This window comes from Podarcis pityusensis, assembly GCF_964106645.2.
Source record: "Podarcis pityusensis genome assembly, chromosome: 3".
Classification (NCBI taxonomy): Eukaryota; Metazoa; Chordata; class Lepidosauria; order Squamata; family Lacertidae; genus Podarcis; species Podarcis pityusensis.
The window spans coordinates 82,528,138-82,547,269 of NC_138026.1; the positions used below are offsets into that span (position 1 = coordinate 82,528,138).

A 19,132-nucleotide genomic window follows, 5' to 3' on the forward strand; every position below is an offset into this window, starting at 1 on the left:
ACGTGGCTAGCGTGACGAAGCTGCTCTGGCGAGCCAGCACCAGCGCAGCACACGGAAACGCCGTTTACCTTCCCGCTATAAAGCGGTACCTATTTATCTACTTGCACTTAGGGGTGCTTTCAAACTGCTAGGTGGGCAAGAGCTGGGACCAAAAGACGGGAGCTCACCCCGCCGCGGGGATTCGAACCGCCGACCATGCGATCGGCAAGCCCTAGGCACTGAGGTTTTACCCACAGCGCCACCCACATCTCCTATATATAGCACACCTATCTGGACATTATTGTTGGTTGTCCCTGTTTGACCAGAAGGTAAAAGGTAAAGGTAAAGGACCTCTGGATGGTTAAGTCCAGTCAAAGGTGACTATGGGGTTGCGGCACTCATCTTGTTTTTCAGGCTGAGGGAGCCAGCATTTGTCCGCAGACAGCTTTCCGGGTCATGTGGCCAACATGACTAAACCACTTCTGGACACCACAAGGAGTGCCAGAGTGCATGGAAACACCATTTACTTTCCCACTGTAGTGGTACCTATTTATCTACTTGCACTGGGATGCATTTAAACTGCTAGGTTGGCAGGAGCTGGGACAGAGCAACAGGAGCTCACCCCATCATGAGGATTTGAACCACCAACCTTCTGATCAGAAAGACCAAGATGTTCAGTGGTTTAGACCACAGCACCACCAGCTACATTAGGATTCACACCAGCAACCAGAATGTCCTCAGGCAGAAGATATAAAATGGAGAGAGACTGGAACAGGACTAAAGCCACAATCCTAATCACACTTGCCTGGGAGTAAGTCCCACTGAACTCAATAGGACTGACTTCTGAGTAAACATGACTAGGATTTTGCTTTAAGGCTGCAATCTTAGGTATCTTTGGAAGTTGAAAAAAAATTGGATTTATTTTTTAAAATGTGTAATATAACGTGCACGCAACTTAACAGGAGGATTACGGCCCTCATTTTTATTGTTTTGTACACTAACCTTGCAGCTCCGGGCCAACAGTTGTTATTATAGCACCTAGACATCGACCCAAACATTGGTGTACTTCTGTATGTGATGGAGGCACTGTCAAAAGTAGTGTGAGAACCAAAGACAGAGTAGGCTCTACGTATCCACGGTACATTGGTCCACTAGAGTCCACTATTAAAGCAAGTGAATGGAGAGACCATGTCTGGAAGAATAATTAACAGGTTAGTCATATACCTTTGGCACAGTTCACTAAGACTATGGTAGGGTATGGTTGCCACTTTAGCACAGCGGTTCCCAGTCTTCATCACATTATCTCTCTCTCTCTCAGGCTTGGAAAGCCCCACTTTCTGACAATTATTAAGGAAATCGAAGCACAGACCCTGCTCATGTCCCACAGAACTAAAAAGGGAGGAAGCAGAGCCATCAGGGCCCACAACACGGTTTAAGTTTTCTGTGAAGTGGACCACCAGCACTAACGTTAATGAAACACTAACAAATAGTAAAGTTAAAATAAAGGGACCCCTGACTTTTAGGTCCAGTTGCGGAACGACTCTGGGGTTGTGGCGCTCATCTCGCTTTACTGGCCGAGGGAGCCGGCGTACAGCTTCCGGGTCATGTGGCCAGCATGACTAAGCCGCTTCTGGCGAACCAGAGCAGCGCACGGAAACACTGTTTACCTTCCCGCTAGAGAGGTACCTATTTATCTACTTGCACTTTGACGTGCTTTCAAACTGCTAGGTTGGCAGGAGAAGGGACCATGCAATGGAAGCTCACCCGTCGCGGGGATTCGAACCGGTGACCTTCTGATTGGCAAGCCCTAGAGCTCTGTGGTTTAACCCACAGCACCACCCACGTCCCTTCAACAAATAGTGGGCATACCCAAATTATGAAGGCATTTTTATTCCCTGAGACTTCAGGAGTTTGATAATGGAATGCTTCATCCACAGCAACAGTATTTAAACTTATCTATTAACAAGCTGTTAGTATTTTTATTTTATTTTTTAGCATTATGCTTTTACCCTATGTGTTATAATTTTCAGGCTCCCCCATACTGAAATAAGCATGTGTAACTTCTAAGTATGCCCACTTGAAGAAAGATTTGAGAATTTCATGGTAGGGAAATGAAGTAGAATGCTATCAGTTAATTCAGCTGGAACAGAGTGTGGATGAGACAAGATTTAGGAGACTGAATACAAGCAGGTTTCACTGGTGAGGGAAGAAAGGTATAAGGGGATTATTGAGGGTGAAAAGCACTTTGTCCAGTTACTTTGTCCAGTCTCCTAATTCAGGCATTTAGAAGAGAATTCTATCTTGCAGGACTGTTTGGAACGTATGAAAGGGAGGGGCACACAATGATCATATACGTTACCTAGAGCTCATTATAGAAACAGTTGAACAGAAAGTAATAGAGAAATAAAGTATGGCTGGGTTGTGCGTAGTACCTGCTTAGAGTAGCGCTTATAGAGAAACATTTTCAGATTGTTTACCAAATAGGTAGCATGGCTATTTATAACTGAAAAGTGGTTGAAGCAACAAAACATGGGTGCTTATGCTCAGAAACCTTTGTTTAAAAAAAGTTTGCAGAATTTTCTGCCTGATTCTTTTGCCATTCATAATATTGTTAAAAACATCTGCATACAGAATGAAGCATTAAAAAGTGTATAATCCTTATTATACTGTGCTGAATATTATACATCTGCTTTACCTGGACTTCAGGGGACGTTCCATCTTGTGCCAGTGCTAACAGAATACTGACACTGGTTTTCAAGTGCTGCCCAGAACCAATTCCTCCAACGTAGCGGTGGAGACAGCCAAGAGCCAAGGAATGGCCTGTTCTTGCCACGACGTCTCTAGCAGATTTCAGCCTATCAAGATTTTGGTAAAGTTTAATTTTTGTTAAATCTGTAGCTAATACCATTTTTGTTGATGTCAGATAAAGACAAACAATCCAATACAGGAAGTCCACAACTTATGTAAGGGTTACCTTCCAGAGATTGTGCCTAAAGCCAAAATCACATATAGTCAAAACCCACTGGGTTCAATGGTAGGTGGGATTGCCAAAGTCATTCTTCCTGGAACCCCACCCATTTTCCTCCCCCCCTTTTTTGCCACACCCATAAAGCTGAATGTGCACAAGTTAAATGTGTACTGTATTATTTTTCAAGATCATATAAAGAGAAAACATTTCAAATGACCAAGGTAGGCAAAAGCAATCAGCGCCTTACACTTAAATGCTTACAGCCATGTTACTTCCTTCTTAAGGTATTAAGAACCAAAATTAGAAATTATATGCAGTTTTTAAGCTGTGCACATTTTCATATTTGCATGCATAGCAAAACAAACTATATTCTACAAAAACTATATTCGATATAAAACTATACTCCCCTGTCACACAGGGGAATGAGATGTAGCAAACAAAGTTCTCCTTTTGCTTCAAGCAAAATGTTCAACGTACTTGTCAAAGCTGTACTGAGCCATTCTGGCAATGAAAGTTGCTTCTCCCACCACCTGTGCCATTCTGCCAAGAGCTTCTCCTGCAGCACATCTCAGAATGGGGTTAGGGTTGTCAAGGGCCCCCATAACTAGTGTCAAGGCAGACTTGCGAACTTCTTCTGGCCCTAAAGTACTTTTATTCTCAGCTAAGCCCTTTAACAGAAGACAACATATAAAGATTTACAGATACACACCATATAATACCCATATTCACAACTACTGTTTCTGCAAATGACTTTCCCACATTTCCAGTCAGGGAAAGGTTTAAGCTTTCACACGTTTTGGCAGATGTCACATAACCAGAAGCATAAAGGTGCTCTTCCACTCAAAGTGGGGCTTTTTTGACTTAGTAAAAAGGGCACAACACCTTCAAACTGTAGCATAGGTGATGCATCATATTTTGCATGCTATGACACAGCTTCTGACACATCATTGTGCAAAGTCTTCCACTAAGGCTCACATAACAAGTTTATGGAACAGTGTTAATGGACTCCATTTTTAAGTTATCTCAGCACCTCTGATCCTTTGATATGAGGGCACTAATATTAGCGCAACAATAGTGATCAGAAATGAATTTGTATGCATACATTAACATTCTATGCCTCACAACTGCAGCCTTGTTATAATTACAGTAGGATAGGAAATATAGTACACAGCAAAAAGACAGCATTATACCTCTTAAAGCAGGTTTACCTTTAATGCACTAAGAACAGCAGTAAAAATATTAAGTTGCACAGCTTGCTGACGAACACCTTTTGCCTGCTTGACACATTCTGCAAAATGATCCAACATCTGTAGCCTGTAAATACATATATTATGAGAAAGATATTCCTTGACGTGATAGAAAAAAAGCTATAAAACCCACAGGCTTTAAAGGTGATGACTGTAAGGTGCCTCTGTGTGGCCAATGACTATGCCACAATGTGATATAATGTACTTCAAATTATGTTACTGTGCTTTCAAGTGAAATTTGCTCTTGGACTATTTGTTCATCTAACAGTGCCATCAAATGAATTCACCAGGCAAGCTGCTGATAGCGTTGCTGCTGCTGCTACAATACAGAAGCTCCAAAACTAGGCTTGGCAATAACTGTCCCCACTTACATAATGTGACTTTCCTTCCTCTTTTAACATCACCTCAACCCTCTGGAGAAGATTTTGGAGGGTGTGGCATTGCAGGGGAGAGGAAAGAAGGGAGGAGGGAAAACATTACATTGCGTGAACACAACAGTAAGTGTTGAATAAACGCTTTATAAAGCAGATTATAAATCAAAAAGATAACACAAACTTTTAAAAAGGTGGAAAAATTTCTTAATAGCTAACTTTTAAATAGGATTTAAGCCTTGATACTGTTTAATTAAATAGCACTATAATGACATATTCACAGATTTTGCTGGGGGGCCTACACCTAGGTTCAGGGGCCCTAATCTGCCCCTTGGCCCTGGGATCTTACTAATTTTGGTAGCAGCAGCAAAAAGAACAAAAATTAAAGTAGACAGTGCTACATTGAGCAAAGTCGAGTGCCCTGATCTGAATACTGGTACAAGTCAGCCTTTTTCAGTCATTTGATTGGTCATTTGATGAGCAGAGGAGGAGGCAATAATGACACTCCTCAGCTAATTTGCATGGCGTTTGCATGTGTGTGTGGCTTGCAAGTTCAAGAGGGTTGTCACTGTGGCTCTAAGGCCAACAAAGGTTAGCCACCCTGGTTATAAACAGACCTGTGCTTGTAGGAAACATGAGGGAAAACCACTCCAAAGAGAGCAACTGAGGCATCTATGACTGACACTCCCAAAGGAAGAGGACCAGGAACAGCTTCACCAGCAGGGATGCGCAAATAAATGGAAGATGGATCATGTTCTAGAGCACCACTTCCAGAGGCACTGTTTGGCTGGAGCTGTAAAGCATCAGAACACTTGAAATATGATAAACATGTAACATTTATCGCTTCGTATTATACATTTTCTAAAGATTTTTGTTTCTAAATTATTCTTGTTCAAGGGAACCTATATGCTTCTGCAGTGTCTCCATTATTTCAAGGACAAAAAAGGAGATTCAACTCTAAGGCATGGATCCTAGCTTTTAGAACTGTGATGCTTGTTTTCAAGGAATGGGTTCTTCCATGAGTGTGTTAATGGAAGGAGCTTCAGTTCATCAAACTAAATACATTCATGGAAGGTTTAAGCCAGTATGTATAATTCAAGTAAAATTGCTTTGCTTGTGCCCAGTCACGTGGTTACCAGTACTGCACAGAACTCACATGATAAAGGCAGTTACAGATCAAGCAGTCTCACATAAGTGTTTCATTTGGAAATATGAGAAGGAAACACACACCATGACTATACTATTAAGATGTCCTACTGTAATACTTTGAGCAGCAACAGCAGCAGGGTCCACTGCCTTTTCTCTTTTTCAAAAACATGCTTATTATATGACTTTATTCTTTTCTAACTCTATGGCATCTTCCCCTGCTCTGCTATAGCATGCTTAAGAGTTCAAGTTTAGGGTTCACTCTGTTCTGGCATCTCCCACAAACTCTACAAGATGCAACATTTTTCATAACTCTAAGGAAATGCAAATTATAACTGAGTCTAACTTAAACCTCTATATTTAGAAATCAGTAGAAGTATTACAAATATGTGCTGGGCACTGTAAAAATAACAACAGTGGATTTGCTCAAGAGCCTTGAAAAATGGCAGAAAACTAGACGTTTGGGGAATGCTTTTTAAGGATTTGATACCTGATCTTCAATTGATTTATGGTCTGTTTCCTGCAGCCAGGAGCCAAGAAGAACACTGTCATCATAATGGCAAAGTGATCTAAGCAGAGATGTAGTAGTATTAGCAGAGTTGTCTGTCAAAGTAAATTCTGCCACCAGCTCCCGAAGAAGTGCATTAAATGACCCTGAAGGAAAATAATTGGAAGGGGACAATGTCAAAATATAAGACATTTTACATTCTGTGAATCAACAGCCATTATATGAAACAGAAATAGTTCCCAAAGAAGGATGGTGCAGTACAGGAAAATCAGTACTAATATTATTCTTGGGAAGATATAGCCCATGAGAAGCCCACATTCACCTGCTTGAAAAGTCAGGTAGTCTTGTACAGCTAGATGCACCGATTCTAGTGTCCACTGGCAAAGAGAACTCTACTGCTTTACTATAGTACTACCAGAGAGGCCCTCAAAGAGCACAGTGCCAAGAAACTAAGATCTAGTGGGAAACCAGCCAAATACCAGAAACAAAAGTAAAAGCTTTTCCAGATAGTTTATTTCTCCAACTGAACCTCACTGAGACAGGGGTTGAAGAAATCAAAGGTACTATCCAGCGATCATCCTCCAAGCTGGAGTTCAGTCAACAGAAGAGTAGAAGAGTTGGATAGTTATAATGGAATGGTCTCGGGGGTGGAGTGCACATTTTTATTTCTATTTATTTATTTATATTTTATTATTACGTTGTTGTTTTGTTGTTGTTGTTGTTGTTGTTGTTGTGTGTGTGTGTGTGTGTGTGTGTGTGTGTGTGTAGAGTAGAGGGGTTTGGAGAACATCTGAAGTTTTAGATATTAACTAGACACCCAGCACTCCAAGGCCAGGGAGACTATTGCTGCTTGATATCATTAACAATTCTACATTGTATTTGTGAGTTACCCAGGACCATTGCTTAGAGGCATAGCTGGTATATGTATTACTGAATATTACTGCATAGAGTTATTTCTAATCTTTGTACAGGTGTGCAGATGTGTATATGTGTATATGTGTATATGTGAGCACTGTGATTCTGCTAGATACCCTCTAGAAAAATACATTATTTGTTCATAGAAATGCTACCAATCTTGTGACTATTTTTAATTTTGTGACTACTTTAAAGTTTTTAAAAGCCTACATAAGAATATAAGGGATGTGGACCCAAGCATTAAGAGCAATAAGCAACAATTCAGTGCAATTACCTTCGTATGTTTTTGGTGGTAACAAAGCCAAGATGTCATAAAGTCTTAATCGGACCATTGCTGCACTAGCCTTCAGATGAGCTCCATGGGCTTTTATTACAGAGGGAATGCTATTGTGTTAAAAAGAATTCCAGATTAATTACTAGTAAAAATCATGACATGGTAACCTGTTGATGCAATGGGTTGTATTCAACATAACACTAAGACTCAGGTTCCATCAGCGGAAGGATTTCCCCTTGCACAACAGAACTCCCCTGCCCCCTGCAAAATCTGTTCTGGAGGTTCCTCCAACCATCTAGAACAGATTTGAGGACAACATAGGGAGCACGTGGGGGGGGAGAAGTGGAGGAAAGTCCCATTGTGCTAGTGGTAACCTTTCTGGTAGGATGCACTAGGTTGAAGTCTAACTTTCAATACTGTTATACGCAAGGTCTGTCCCTGAGTTGCTATGTGATATGCACACAATTTCATTTTATGCAGAATAAATTATTTTTGAAAGTATTTTTAAAGAAGATTTGTGCCTTCCATAAAACAAGAAATAATATTTAGTTTAAAAATGGAAATGTTAAATATCAAAAAAGTAAGACAGGACATAAAATTAACTTTAAGAAGTTAGTGTCGATTGTTTCTTCATTTTGAAGTTAAAATGAGAATTTCTCTGACTTTTTCTGGTTATGCAGACTACAGAGAATTTTGAGGGGAAATTACTTCACCATTGTGAAAACTATACTTACTGAGACATCATTGTCATAGCACATTCTATAGGAGTCATCAGTTTTCGAATAACATCCTCTGTTAGAAGTTCGGGACAGTGAGCAACAAAACTTCTCATAGCTAATAATGAAAAATGCATTGGTCACATTTTAAACTATGTAAGCAAAGAAGGAAATGTTAACTCTCAAAAAGAAACTGCAGTTCAGCTGCTGGCAGAAATGCCAATGCTTTCCCTAATCAGCAGAGACATTCAAGAAGCCAGGTTAACCACAGTGCCCCACCCATGCTATCCACTATTGCTACCGTATATATTATTTCAGCCAAGCTTGCATTGCTATAGGAAGGGCAGGTGGAATCAAATACTTCCCCACTTGTCTCCCTCATCAGGCATCTTTTCCTTGGGAGTCACATGTACCACTACGAGTGAACCTTTTCTTTTTTTTACTCTCTCAGCCTTCTGAATAAGCCAAACTCTTACATTACCTTTATACACTATTTACTTGCGACATTTATATCTCAGCATTCCTCCAAGGATCTCAGGGCATTTTACAAGGCCCTGTGACACTGGAAGTGGAACTTGTTCAAGGCCATTTAGTATTCAGATTTGAACATGAATCTTTTCACAATGTTACAGGTAAAACCGATTGAAATAATTCAGGAACTGTTAACTGTATCTTTGAGATTCTTACCACAGAGAGCTCCTGCACGTCCTTCCAGTGTTACTTGCCATGTGAAGGAATCTCCACGAGCTTTCTCTGCTTCCAATTCCTTCAAAGATCGGGGAAATACATTTCGCCACAGCAGTAACATTTTGGGAAGATGGTAACGAACAGCAGACGGACCTAAGGGTAAGAAGGCAAATTACTGTAGATTTTAAACAATTCTCAACAAACAAACAAAAAATAACCAAATGACACTAAAAATACTCCAATGCCATTATTGTGTGCTATTCTTTTCTTTTTTTAAAAGTCACATTTTGTATGCCACTTTGGCCATTTTTACTTGGAAAGGTAGCCAGTAATCAATGTAACCAATGCATGTGATGTAAGATTATAGGAATATTTGTATTTTTACACACTATGTATTAGTCTTTAGCATTAAAAGTTTAATCAAATAAAGCTAATTTAAAGATCTTTAGAAAGTATCTCCCCAGTTACAAATATGAACTTCTGAAGAGCTTGGTTTATTCTGCTGACTATAACAACTTTAAGGAATTTTTACTGTCAAGACTAATCAGACAACCTTATTAAGAATACCAGGACTGTCCTACACCACAGTGATAAAGCCAGCCACTGTTTTACATACCTAAAGTCATTAGAGCACCAAGCAAAAGCCATCCAGCCTGGGTTCGCTGCAAAGACAATCTGCTATTTTGTGCAGCAGATCGTAAGAGATCCTCTGCAATGCTAACAACCATCTGAAAACAAAAGGAGATTGTTACCAATTATGTGCCCATTCCTAATCACACATTACGTGCTAACACAAAAGTTTGCATGTGTCACCATGGAGGCACAATACTTTCAGATCTTTAAACCTGAATGTCACAAGAAGTTGCACATTATTCTCAATTACTTAGTTATTTAAGGAATTAGCAATAACACTTCCAATTTGGGTTCAAAATAACACACGTTACGCCAATATGGCATAAAGTGTAAAATGGCTGTGTGACTTTACTCAACAAAAATAAAATATTTACAGAAGAGTAAAGAAAACTAAAAACCCGTTTATATATAGGGTACCCAAACCAACTTTATTTTAAAGATGTAAGGAAATGAGGAATCCTAGTATTACTAAATAAGGAATGGGAAATGGTAGTAGGGATCTGGCAGCTGAAACAGTGGCCTAGATTAACCAGGGGAATGTTTGGATGCAAATGAACTCTTTGGGTCAAATGAAAGCAGAAGGATAGTGAAATTTAGGAAACAGATTTAAGAGAAAGAGTAATGTAAGGAGTGACACACTAATTATTTTCTTCTCTCATTGACACAAGAGAGGTCAGAGTTTAGGGACTCACAGCACAGGGCCCCCCAAAGAGAGGAGCAGATGATGATGTCGACAGTGACAAACAGGGCTTACATTAGCACCTGGGCTGACATGGATATGCCATGGCCCGCAGGTGATTATACTGGTTGCTGTAGCATCTTTTCTTCTTCTGTTTAAATGCATTTTATAGTAAGGAGGTAACCAGCCAGACCCTTTCCAACAACAAATTGGTGTTTTAACAAGTGAATGTGTTTAGCATTAGGGCAGCAGAAGCGAAGTCCATTTTATTTCTATAGCCATTATGTTGTTAAGATTTGAACTTAATATGCAAAGCCACATATGTTCATAGTATCTCACCTTTCCTTTTGCATGGGGAATGCCCAAAGGACACTGATGAACTCCACCTAGCAAAGCAGCCATTGCAAAACTGTAACCACTAACGGCTTCTGGTGAGGTCTTCAAATTGTTGAGCCTTTCGGCACACCGGTCCAAGAAAGGAGTCACTTGGAAAGGCAAGGCCACAGCTACACAACGCAGGCACCATGCAGCAGCAAGTCGGGCAGCCATACTTGGATGAAGAAGAACTGAAGTAACAGTCTCAAGCAATCCTGAAATCAACACAGACAACAGTGAATCTTAAAGGGAAATCAATAATGGATTTCTATACTAGGATATACTCTATACCATTCAGTCCCCTTTCACTCCATCTAATAGTAAGTTAAGATGTCCAAAATCTTACTCAACAGAATGAGATTTAAAATTAGTTCACTTTTGCTTTTAAATTTCCATTTTATTTCTCATTTCAATAAATGCATGACGAGGCATTCACCAGAACTCTCCAGACTCTAGGTTCTTATGGGGAAACTATATTGATAACAATATTGATAACTGTATACACAAATACATTTTTATTAGGCAATTTGTTTAGCTGTTATGGGAGCAGGCTAAAGAATCTCAGAATTGCTTACATTCTGCTGAAACCAGAGACAGTAAATGCCCTTGCATTTTTCTAGATTACATCTTCACATGTCTTGCTGGGTTTGTTTTTCATGCCAGAATCTAGTGGTAATCAAATAAGCTGGCAGACAGAAGTGGATATTGAACAGTACAATTCTGTACAGGCAACTATATATTAAATTACAGTCTTAACAACTTACCTATAGAAGGCTCTTGTATGAGAGGTGAAGCAGTGGCACTTAGGCTCTGAACTAGGCTCCCAAGCTCCTGAAGGGCACAAACCATCACATGCTGACTTGCAGCAACTTCAGCTGCTCCTGATTTGTTTTCAATATTAGCATCATTCACAACTGATTCTGGCAAAGCAGGGGAAGAAGAGAGAGTGTCATCCAGCATTCTTGTAAATTTGAGGTGTATTCAGAAGAGTATCAGTATAAAGAACTACAGAAATGCGAGAGTTGCTTGTACACAGTAGCTAAGAAACTGAGCTGCATATGTTTGTCTGAGGCGCCACAGAATTTAAGAGACAACTCTTACAGAACAAAGATTGGTTTAGCATACATTCAGATGACTTGCTGGCAACCTACATTAAAAGCTGCCTTTCAATCACAAGTATTTTATATTTCATCACAAGAGAGCTACTTTTTGGATAATCACTGAAGGAATGAGAAAATATTATCAAGAAATATGCCATTGTTTCTATATTTTCACCATGGAAACTTAGCTTATGAAAAATGTCTAATAGTGATGAGTCTGAAAACGGAAGGGAGAGAACCAAAGCATTAAATTCTCTTCATGATTACTGATTTTCCAGGTTCCGACTCCTACCTACTGCCAGTTTTAAAATATTAGCTCTCTGATCTCAAGCACAAGTAGCTTGATGCCCATATGCCACATATGCATGTTTTCGGGTGTGGGGGGGAGCTGTCCTAAACATTCTTCATCTTCTGAGTAACCATACTTTTGTATTTCATTGCTGTGGTGCAGTTAGCATTTAAAATATATATTCAGTCAGCACAGCTAGATATTTTAGAGCATATTTACGGATTATTACATACTGTGCCTGCACTTCAGTGTTATGAGGGCACATAATATTGTTTGATTATCTGTCATAGACCTTTTTTCCACAGCTTTAAAAATTCCTTCATAATTATGGGACAGGAATATATTATGTTGATTTGGACCTTAACCTTAACATTCTTACCTACTGCCTTCATCTGTTTACCAATTGCCTGGCATATATCTTTGGCAGCTGCAATCTGTGCCTTCTCCCCCAATAAACTTCCTACAGTGGCTCGGAGAATGAAGGAGACACATCTTCGAGAGTACACCGCTTCTACATGAGTCTGCGTTGCCCGAGGGTGAGAAACCAGATCTAGAACATGTGACAAGAATGTAGCAAAATTGCGCTCCAGCCACTGACCTCCTAATGTTGTGACAAAGACAACATAAGCCTGCAAATTCAAAATACAAATATTACAGCCACAGAAAGGAAGGATTTGTACACATTTCCATAATAGAGGGGAGGGGCAAACAAAGGGAAACTCTAAAGAGAAGACTTAAATGACCCCGGTTTTATAAGATTTTGAGGCGAAACAACCATATTTTAGGGATGGATTCACATATATGATGTCTTCTATCTAATGCTACCACAAGTAGAAGGAATACTTTTGGAAGCACAGTCCTCACTACCATTATGATTCACTGCTTACCTTGATTCATGAAGAACTAAATACAAAGAAATTGATATTTTCCCCTTTTCTGACCCTGGAGAACCCCTTCTCCCACCACAATATAACAATATTTTCAGGAATTGCCGGTCAGACAAGTGCAGTAAGCATCTACTCTGTCTAATAGCAGCCCTTCAGAGTCTCAGAGGTCTTTCACATCACCTTCTATCTTTTAGCACAGCAGGCTATGGCCTCTGTGGAGGTGTGGATGAGGGAGGCATCCTTTGCAAGCCCAAAAGAGCACTACAAGGCCCTTTGGTCCAAGCTGACTGGAGCCCTGCACAGAGGTACTCCTTTTAGAGGCTGGGGATACAGTGGTACCTCTGGATGCGAACGGGATCCGTTCTGAAGCCCCGTTTGCATCCTGAAGCGAATGCAACCCGCGTCTGCGCGTGACGTCATTTTGAGCGTCTGCGCATGCACGACCGGCGAAACCCGAAGTAACGCATTCTGTTACTTCCTTTTTTTAAAAAAAATAATTTTTATTAAAGTTTTGAACAACAAAGAAAGAGAAGAAAAACATACACAATACATATAACAAAAACACAAAAAAACCAAGATTCAACAATAAAAGAACAAAAAACATAACAATTAAAAACAATATCTCTTTTCCATTTCCGTTTTTTAGTTACTTATTTTCTGGACTTCCTCATACCTCCCTCTTTTGTATTCCAATCCAAATTGTTTGTCCAGCAATTTCTTTTCCACTTTTTTAATCCCAATCTTTAGCTTTAATAAGATATTGAAATATATAACTTCAACTTCTTTAAACCTGGTCTTTAGTCTTAGTATCATATAACGTTAAAATTTTCCCTCTTAATGTCAAATTTCCATTTCTTTAAACATCTTTAATCCTAATCTTTAATCTTAGTCTATCATTAACTTTAACCTGTACAGCTGGAAACCGCTTATTTTCAGTCCAACATCACTCTAACATTCTTTAATTTTGCAATGTTTCTGAAGATAGTCTTTGAATTTCTTCCAATCTTCCTCCATCGACTCTTCTCCCTGGTCACGGATTCTACCAGTCATTTCCACCAATTCCATGTAGTCCATAAGTTTCATCTGCCATTCCTCCAGTGTGGGAAGTTCTTGTGTCTTCCAATACTTTGCGATGAGTATTCTTGCTGCTGTTGTTGCATACATAAAGAAAGTTCTATCCTTTTTTAACACCATTTGGCCGACTATGCCCAGGAGAAAGGCCTCTGGTTTCTTAGGGAAGGTATACTTAAATACCTTTGTTAATTCATTATAAAATTATAATTCATTATATATCATTTCCCAGAAAGCCTTAATCTTTGGGCACGTCCACCAAAGGTGAAAAAATGTACCTTCAGTTTCTTTACATTTCCAACATTTGTTATCGGGCAAGTGATAGATTTTTGCAAGCTTGACTGGGGTTATGTAAGCTGTGTCTTTTCAGTCTCTGTTTTTGGTACAAGTGTAATATATGCTTCTTTCCACGACTCTGGTGCTCTCTTCCCCTCCATTATTTCGTTGCAGACCTCTTTCAATGGTTGAATTAACCATTCTTTTAAAGATCTGTAAACACATTCTGTTACTTCCGGGTCACTGCGGAGCGCGACCCAAAAACGCTCAACCCGAAGCTACTTTAACCCGAGGTATGACTGTACATCAGCTGGTTATACAGGTCTTATTGAAGAGTAAGAGAGCAAACACACCTGCGTAACTCCAACTCTCACTTCTCGATTGACAGATCCTCCTACTTTTAACATCTCGCCACCACTCTTCAAGAATCCAGATCCTCCTCTTAGAAAACCAGTGGCCATGAGTTCCAAAACCTCTTCCAGTGTAGCCCGCTTCACATTCTGGCGCATCACTTCAAGAAAAAAAATATATAAAAAAATAGTAATTTAATTTAATAGAATACTTTTTGGACACATACTACATCTGTGATTTTGACAAGTAGCCTGTCTTGTTACAGAAACAAAGGCAACAAAAACTTAGTAGAGTTTCCAATCATTAAATATATATAAAAGCCTTCAGACGATTACACATGATTACATAACTCATTCACAAAGGGTTTCTATCTCAATGCTTTCCTTGTGTAGATTAATTCCTTTAACTTTGGCTAGCTGCAAAAATAGAGAAAACAACATTCTCCACTATACCTTTCTAGAATAGAATAACAGAATTGTAGAGCTGGAAATGATCCTGAGGATCATCTAGTCCAACTCCCTGCAATTCAGGAATCTCAACTTACGGTCCACCATCCAATTTGAATCCATACCAGAACCTGCCTAGATTTGCAAATAGTACACAAATATATCCAGCTTATTGCTGTGGAATTATAGAATAATAATTGCATAGACAATTCAATATTTAATACCTGCTGCTTGCTTTGGTATCAGTGCTGTAGCCATAACTGTTCCCAAAAGTTTTGATACTGCAACTCGTACACCATAATTTGAGTTTTCCAGAGCCTTAAAACAAAGTGTTGCTACATTTTCCAGTTCTGCTGTCCACATAAATACAGCCTCATTTTGTAGTTCCAGTAGGCACTGGGGGGCAGGAGGAAGAACATACCAATAATTGTTTAATATTTCTAAAATGCTTATCCATCCACTCTGGGAACAGAGCCAGCACAATCATCACTGTCATTTATCCCACTTATGAGATATGATTGGCACAATGACTTTTAAAAAACCATTCAGAAAGGTTACACTGAAATCTATCTTTACATTGGTGCTCATACAAAAACAATATTATGAGATATGGGATTGGAGAGTAATACTGAATCACAGGATACAAGCATCCAATTCCTGTCTACAAACACTTCAGTAGCATTTAATTTTCAGATGTATTGCGGGGGGGGGGGGGGGGCTGCCTCCTACCTCTCAGTTTAAAATCTGCCCCTGCCAAAAAATCTCTGCTCCAGAAAAAATAGAGAAACAGGCCACTTCTCTCTCTCCCTGCGTAAAATGTCGGTTTCAGTGCTTTGAAGGGAGAAGAAAGCTACATTGTCACATTCTTTCCTCAGTAAGAGGAAAAAGTCCTTCCTGCTACAATTTAGAATCCCATTACAAAGATTAATGCCAAGTATTAAAAAAATTCAGACGGGAACTGCTCTGTGGCAGCCCAAATGCTTTCAGAAGGTGATCTGGATAAGCTAGCCACCAAACCCACATCCCAACTACACTGTACACACTGTGTGACATATGAAATAATGTCAAAATACAGCACACCAAGGAAAGACCAACAGAAAATTAGTGAACAAACAAACCCTGCATGTTTATAAATTGTAAAATAATACAAACCTACCTTTGCTACTGCACATCGCACAGCCATAGCTCTGTCTGTCAGGAGAGATCTTGCATTCTTATAAATATCACGGTGGCAAGAAGCTGCAGCACCACCCAGCCCACTTAGGACTTTCTGTAAACTCATTAATATTTCACTCCGGCCCTGTGACTACAAATTGCATTGGGATTTGAAAGGGAGAAAGAGAGAATGAAGCGGAAATAAGAAACAACTTGTTCTGTGTCTTCATAATGTAACTATGAGAATTATCTAAAAAGTGAGGGGCAAAGGGAAAGAGAGAGATACCATACAACTGGTGTCATGACGCATTTCTGAGGTATTTTTAAGGTAATTTGGCAAAAAAATGACACTGCCGACATGGGTTGCCATACGACCAGGTTTTCCCAGACATTTTTGCCAATTTCCGCCCGGACACTGCTTCAAACTGCAGTATTCCAGGTATGTCCTGGAAATTACAGACGTATGGCCATCCTAATTAAACAAAGAGTATATAAATAAAAGACAGCAGAATAGCCTTAAATAAAATTTCCTAAGCCTTAATTGATGGTTTTAGTCTGTTACAAATTAGGCAAACAAACTACAGATGGAAAAGAGTGAAAAATATGATTTTGTGTTTTTTTTACAACTTTCACTCACCTCAGCACTTTTCAGAGACTTTAAGAGATTGTTAACTGTTTCTGGAAAAGAACTACCCAGCATTCTCCCCATTTTTTCATAAAATGCTCCAACACATGCCACTGCAGTGCTACAAAAAGGCAAAATCATCATTAGTATTTTTTCACTAGGTAACATGCTAGTAAATAGAAGCATCAAATCAAAACTTAAATATCTTCAGGCAAGCGGGCAGTTTTATGTGGTATGTATACTTTGTAAGGAAATCAGAGACTACAAACTTATATTTTGGCCACAGATATAGTTTTAGAAATGAGAAAGTAAAAATTCACATGGATTAGCAATTAAGTGACAGGTAAAATGAATGCCAAGTTTCATTAAGTTTTTCCACTCTCATGCTCATTAGGATTTTTCTCACCCAAAGAATGACTCACATTTCTCACATATTTCAAAATAAATATAGCATGTTCACCAACTGTAGTTTGGAATATTTTAAGAGTATTTTATGTGCATAGAATGCAGTCTTCTCAGACTTTGCATGTCTGATGCTAACAAAATAGTCTTGAAAGCATGGAATTTAATTCCAAATAGTTTGATAACCTATAGTTCCTAGAAGATGCTCCTGAGAATTCCCTAAGTGATTTTCACAATGACTGGTAAAATTATGTCAAGTAATTGGTTGGCTTAGTTTCCTTCAAACTGCTTGGCAGTAATCACTTAGAAAAACTAAGATCTCAATCCAGTCTGGATTGCTGCATGTGAAGGAATATAACTGTTCTCAATTAAGCTCTATTTTTGCTGTCCTCCTGCACAAAAGCCAAGTCAAGAACAACTTCCAGCTAGAAAACCTTTGCAATTCTTCTGTATACACAGGTATGTTTAGACTTAGAAATACAATAAGCAGGCTTCTTCACATGGAAGAAAGCCTCTCCATCAGAGGCTGCACATAATAGATCCAGAATGCAGCAGCGCTCATCTGCATTGCAATCCTATGCACATTTGCCTGCCTGTAAACCCCCAATAGGACTTACTTCTTAGTAAACATGCAAAACAATACATTATCAAGTCCTGCATGTTGCCAGCGCAGTGATGTGACAAAACTAAAGAGAGCTCTTTTAGAAGTGGGCAATATATTCAGAGATTTACAGGCCCAGTGAATTTATTTATTTCCAAGTAGACATTTAAAGAATTGTTTCATCTTCCTTCCTCCTGCAATAATACAGTGGTACCTCCAGTTATGAACTTAATGCGTTCCAGAGGTCCGTTCTTAACACGAAATTGTTCTTAACATGAGGCGCGCTTTTGCTAATGGAGCCTCCCACTGCGCGACTTCCGCTCACATCCTGGGGCAAAGGTCACAACTAGGGGCATCTACTTCCAGGTTAGCGGAGCGCGTTACTTGAAGCATTTGTAAGGGGGACAGTACGTAACCAGAGGTTCCACTGTAGTGTGGATGCTTAAAGACTAATGCTAATCCAACAAACACTTTCTTCCACTGATATCCTGCAGCATCTACATAATCCCACTTTAAATATTACTGCCCATCATCTAGGATGCTGAACTAAATGGTCTGATCGAGCAGGATCTTATGTTCTCAGTTACCCTCCCACACTCAGCTGCATCATTCTTGTCACAACCAATATTGTGACAAAAAACAGTAGGAAATTGATTCCATTGTTACTTCAAGGCATCATTCATTTCTAAACAGGTATATTCCCCTGAGGGTTCTGTAAGCATGAATCACAAAAATCATTCAAATCTGCTCAGCTACTTCTTCAGTGTTCTTAGAAATTAACAAGTTAACCGTCACTTGTAACAACATTCTTGTCCTGTATGTGATCTGTTACTTACAGTTTGGTTGGTAAGTAGGCTGATGTATCATCTTTACTTTTGATAATTTCATTACACTTATCAAGTGTCTGAAATACAGTAAAAGTATCTCCAATGCTATACAGAGCGGCAAGGTTTTTAGCAAGCAATTTCCGGGTGGGTGGCCCAGGAGAGCTGCTGATAAGACCAGTTAGCTGTTCAACAAGCTTTTTTTGTTTTTCTTTTACATCCGTCTGTTAACAAAACAAAATAAAATTTTATTTGCTCTGATTTTCATAATTCACCATTCAAATGCTTAATTCTTTCAGATGATTGCTATTCAAGTATTTTTATTTCTGGGATGTTTTTGCTAGTAGAGCTATAACCACCCCTCATGAGTCATTTTATTTTTCAGTAAGATGTCCTGACATTCATGATATTTGGCGGTTTATTTAATGAAGCTAGTACTGGCCTAATCCACTGGCCCATTTGCCTAAATGCTTCTGGCATTTCTCTGAAACTACTGATACAAATTCACTTAAAACAAACTTGGAAAGGGAATTACAGCTCAGGACATAACATTCATCTCAAATTATGGGCAAATCAGATCTTTTAAAAATATGAATTAGTGAACTAC

The 19,132-nt window shown here is 39.2% G+C and overlaps 1 protein-coding gene across 1 annotated transcript in view; it reads right to left on the reverse strand.

Annotated features, from left to right (window-relative positions):
• The window catches only part of HEATR5B (HEAT repeat containing 5B), a 47,533-nt gene that overhangs the window by 24,922 nt on the left and 3,479 nt on the right, over window positions 1–19,132 (reverse strand). The window contains exons 3-20 of the mRNA XM_080998462.1: window positions 18,538–18,749; window positions 16,711–16,819; window positions 16,075–16,224; window positions 15,143–15,314; window positions 14,475–14,632; window positions 12,267–12,516; window positions 11,263–11,418; window positions 10,463–10,713; window positions 9,428–9,539; window positions 8,812–8,964; window positions 8,143–8,242; window positions 7,409–7,518; window positions 6,202–6,365; window positions 5,183–5,358; window positions 4,156–4,261; window positions 3,425–3,615; window positions 2,675–2,834; window positions 982–1,171 (exon numbers count right to left, since the gene is read on the reverse strand). Of these exons, the coding sequence (XP_080854588.1) occupies window positions 982–1,171; window positions 2,675–2,834; window positions 3,425–3,615; window positions 4,156–4,261; window positions 5,183–5,358; window positions 6,202–6,365; window positions 7,409–7,518; window positions 8,143–8,242; window positions 8,812–8,964; window positions 9,428–9,539; window positions 10,463–10,713; window positions 11,263–11,418; window positions 12,267–12,516; window positions 14,475–14,632; window positions 15,143–15,314; window positions 16,075–16,224; window positions 16,711–16,819; window positions 18,538–18,749 (2,920 nt within the window). The remainder of the gene's footprint in view (window positions 1–981; window positions 1,172–2,674; window positions 2,835–3,424; window positions 3,616–4,155; window positions 4,262–5,182; window positions 5,359–6,201; window positions 6,366–7,408; window positions 7,519–8,142; window positions 8,243–8,811; window positions 8,965–9,427; window positions 9,540–10,462; window positions 10,714–11,262; window positions 11,419–12,266; window positions 12,517–14,474; window positions 14,633–15,142; window positions 15,315–16,074; window positions 16,225–16,710; window positions 16,820–18,537; window positions 18,750–19,132) is intronic.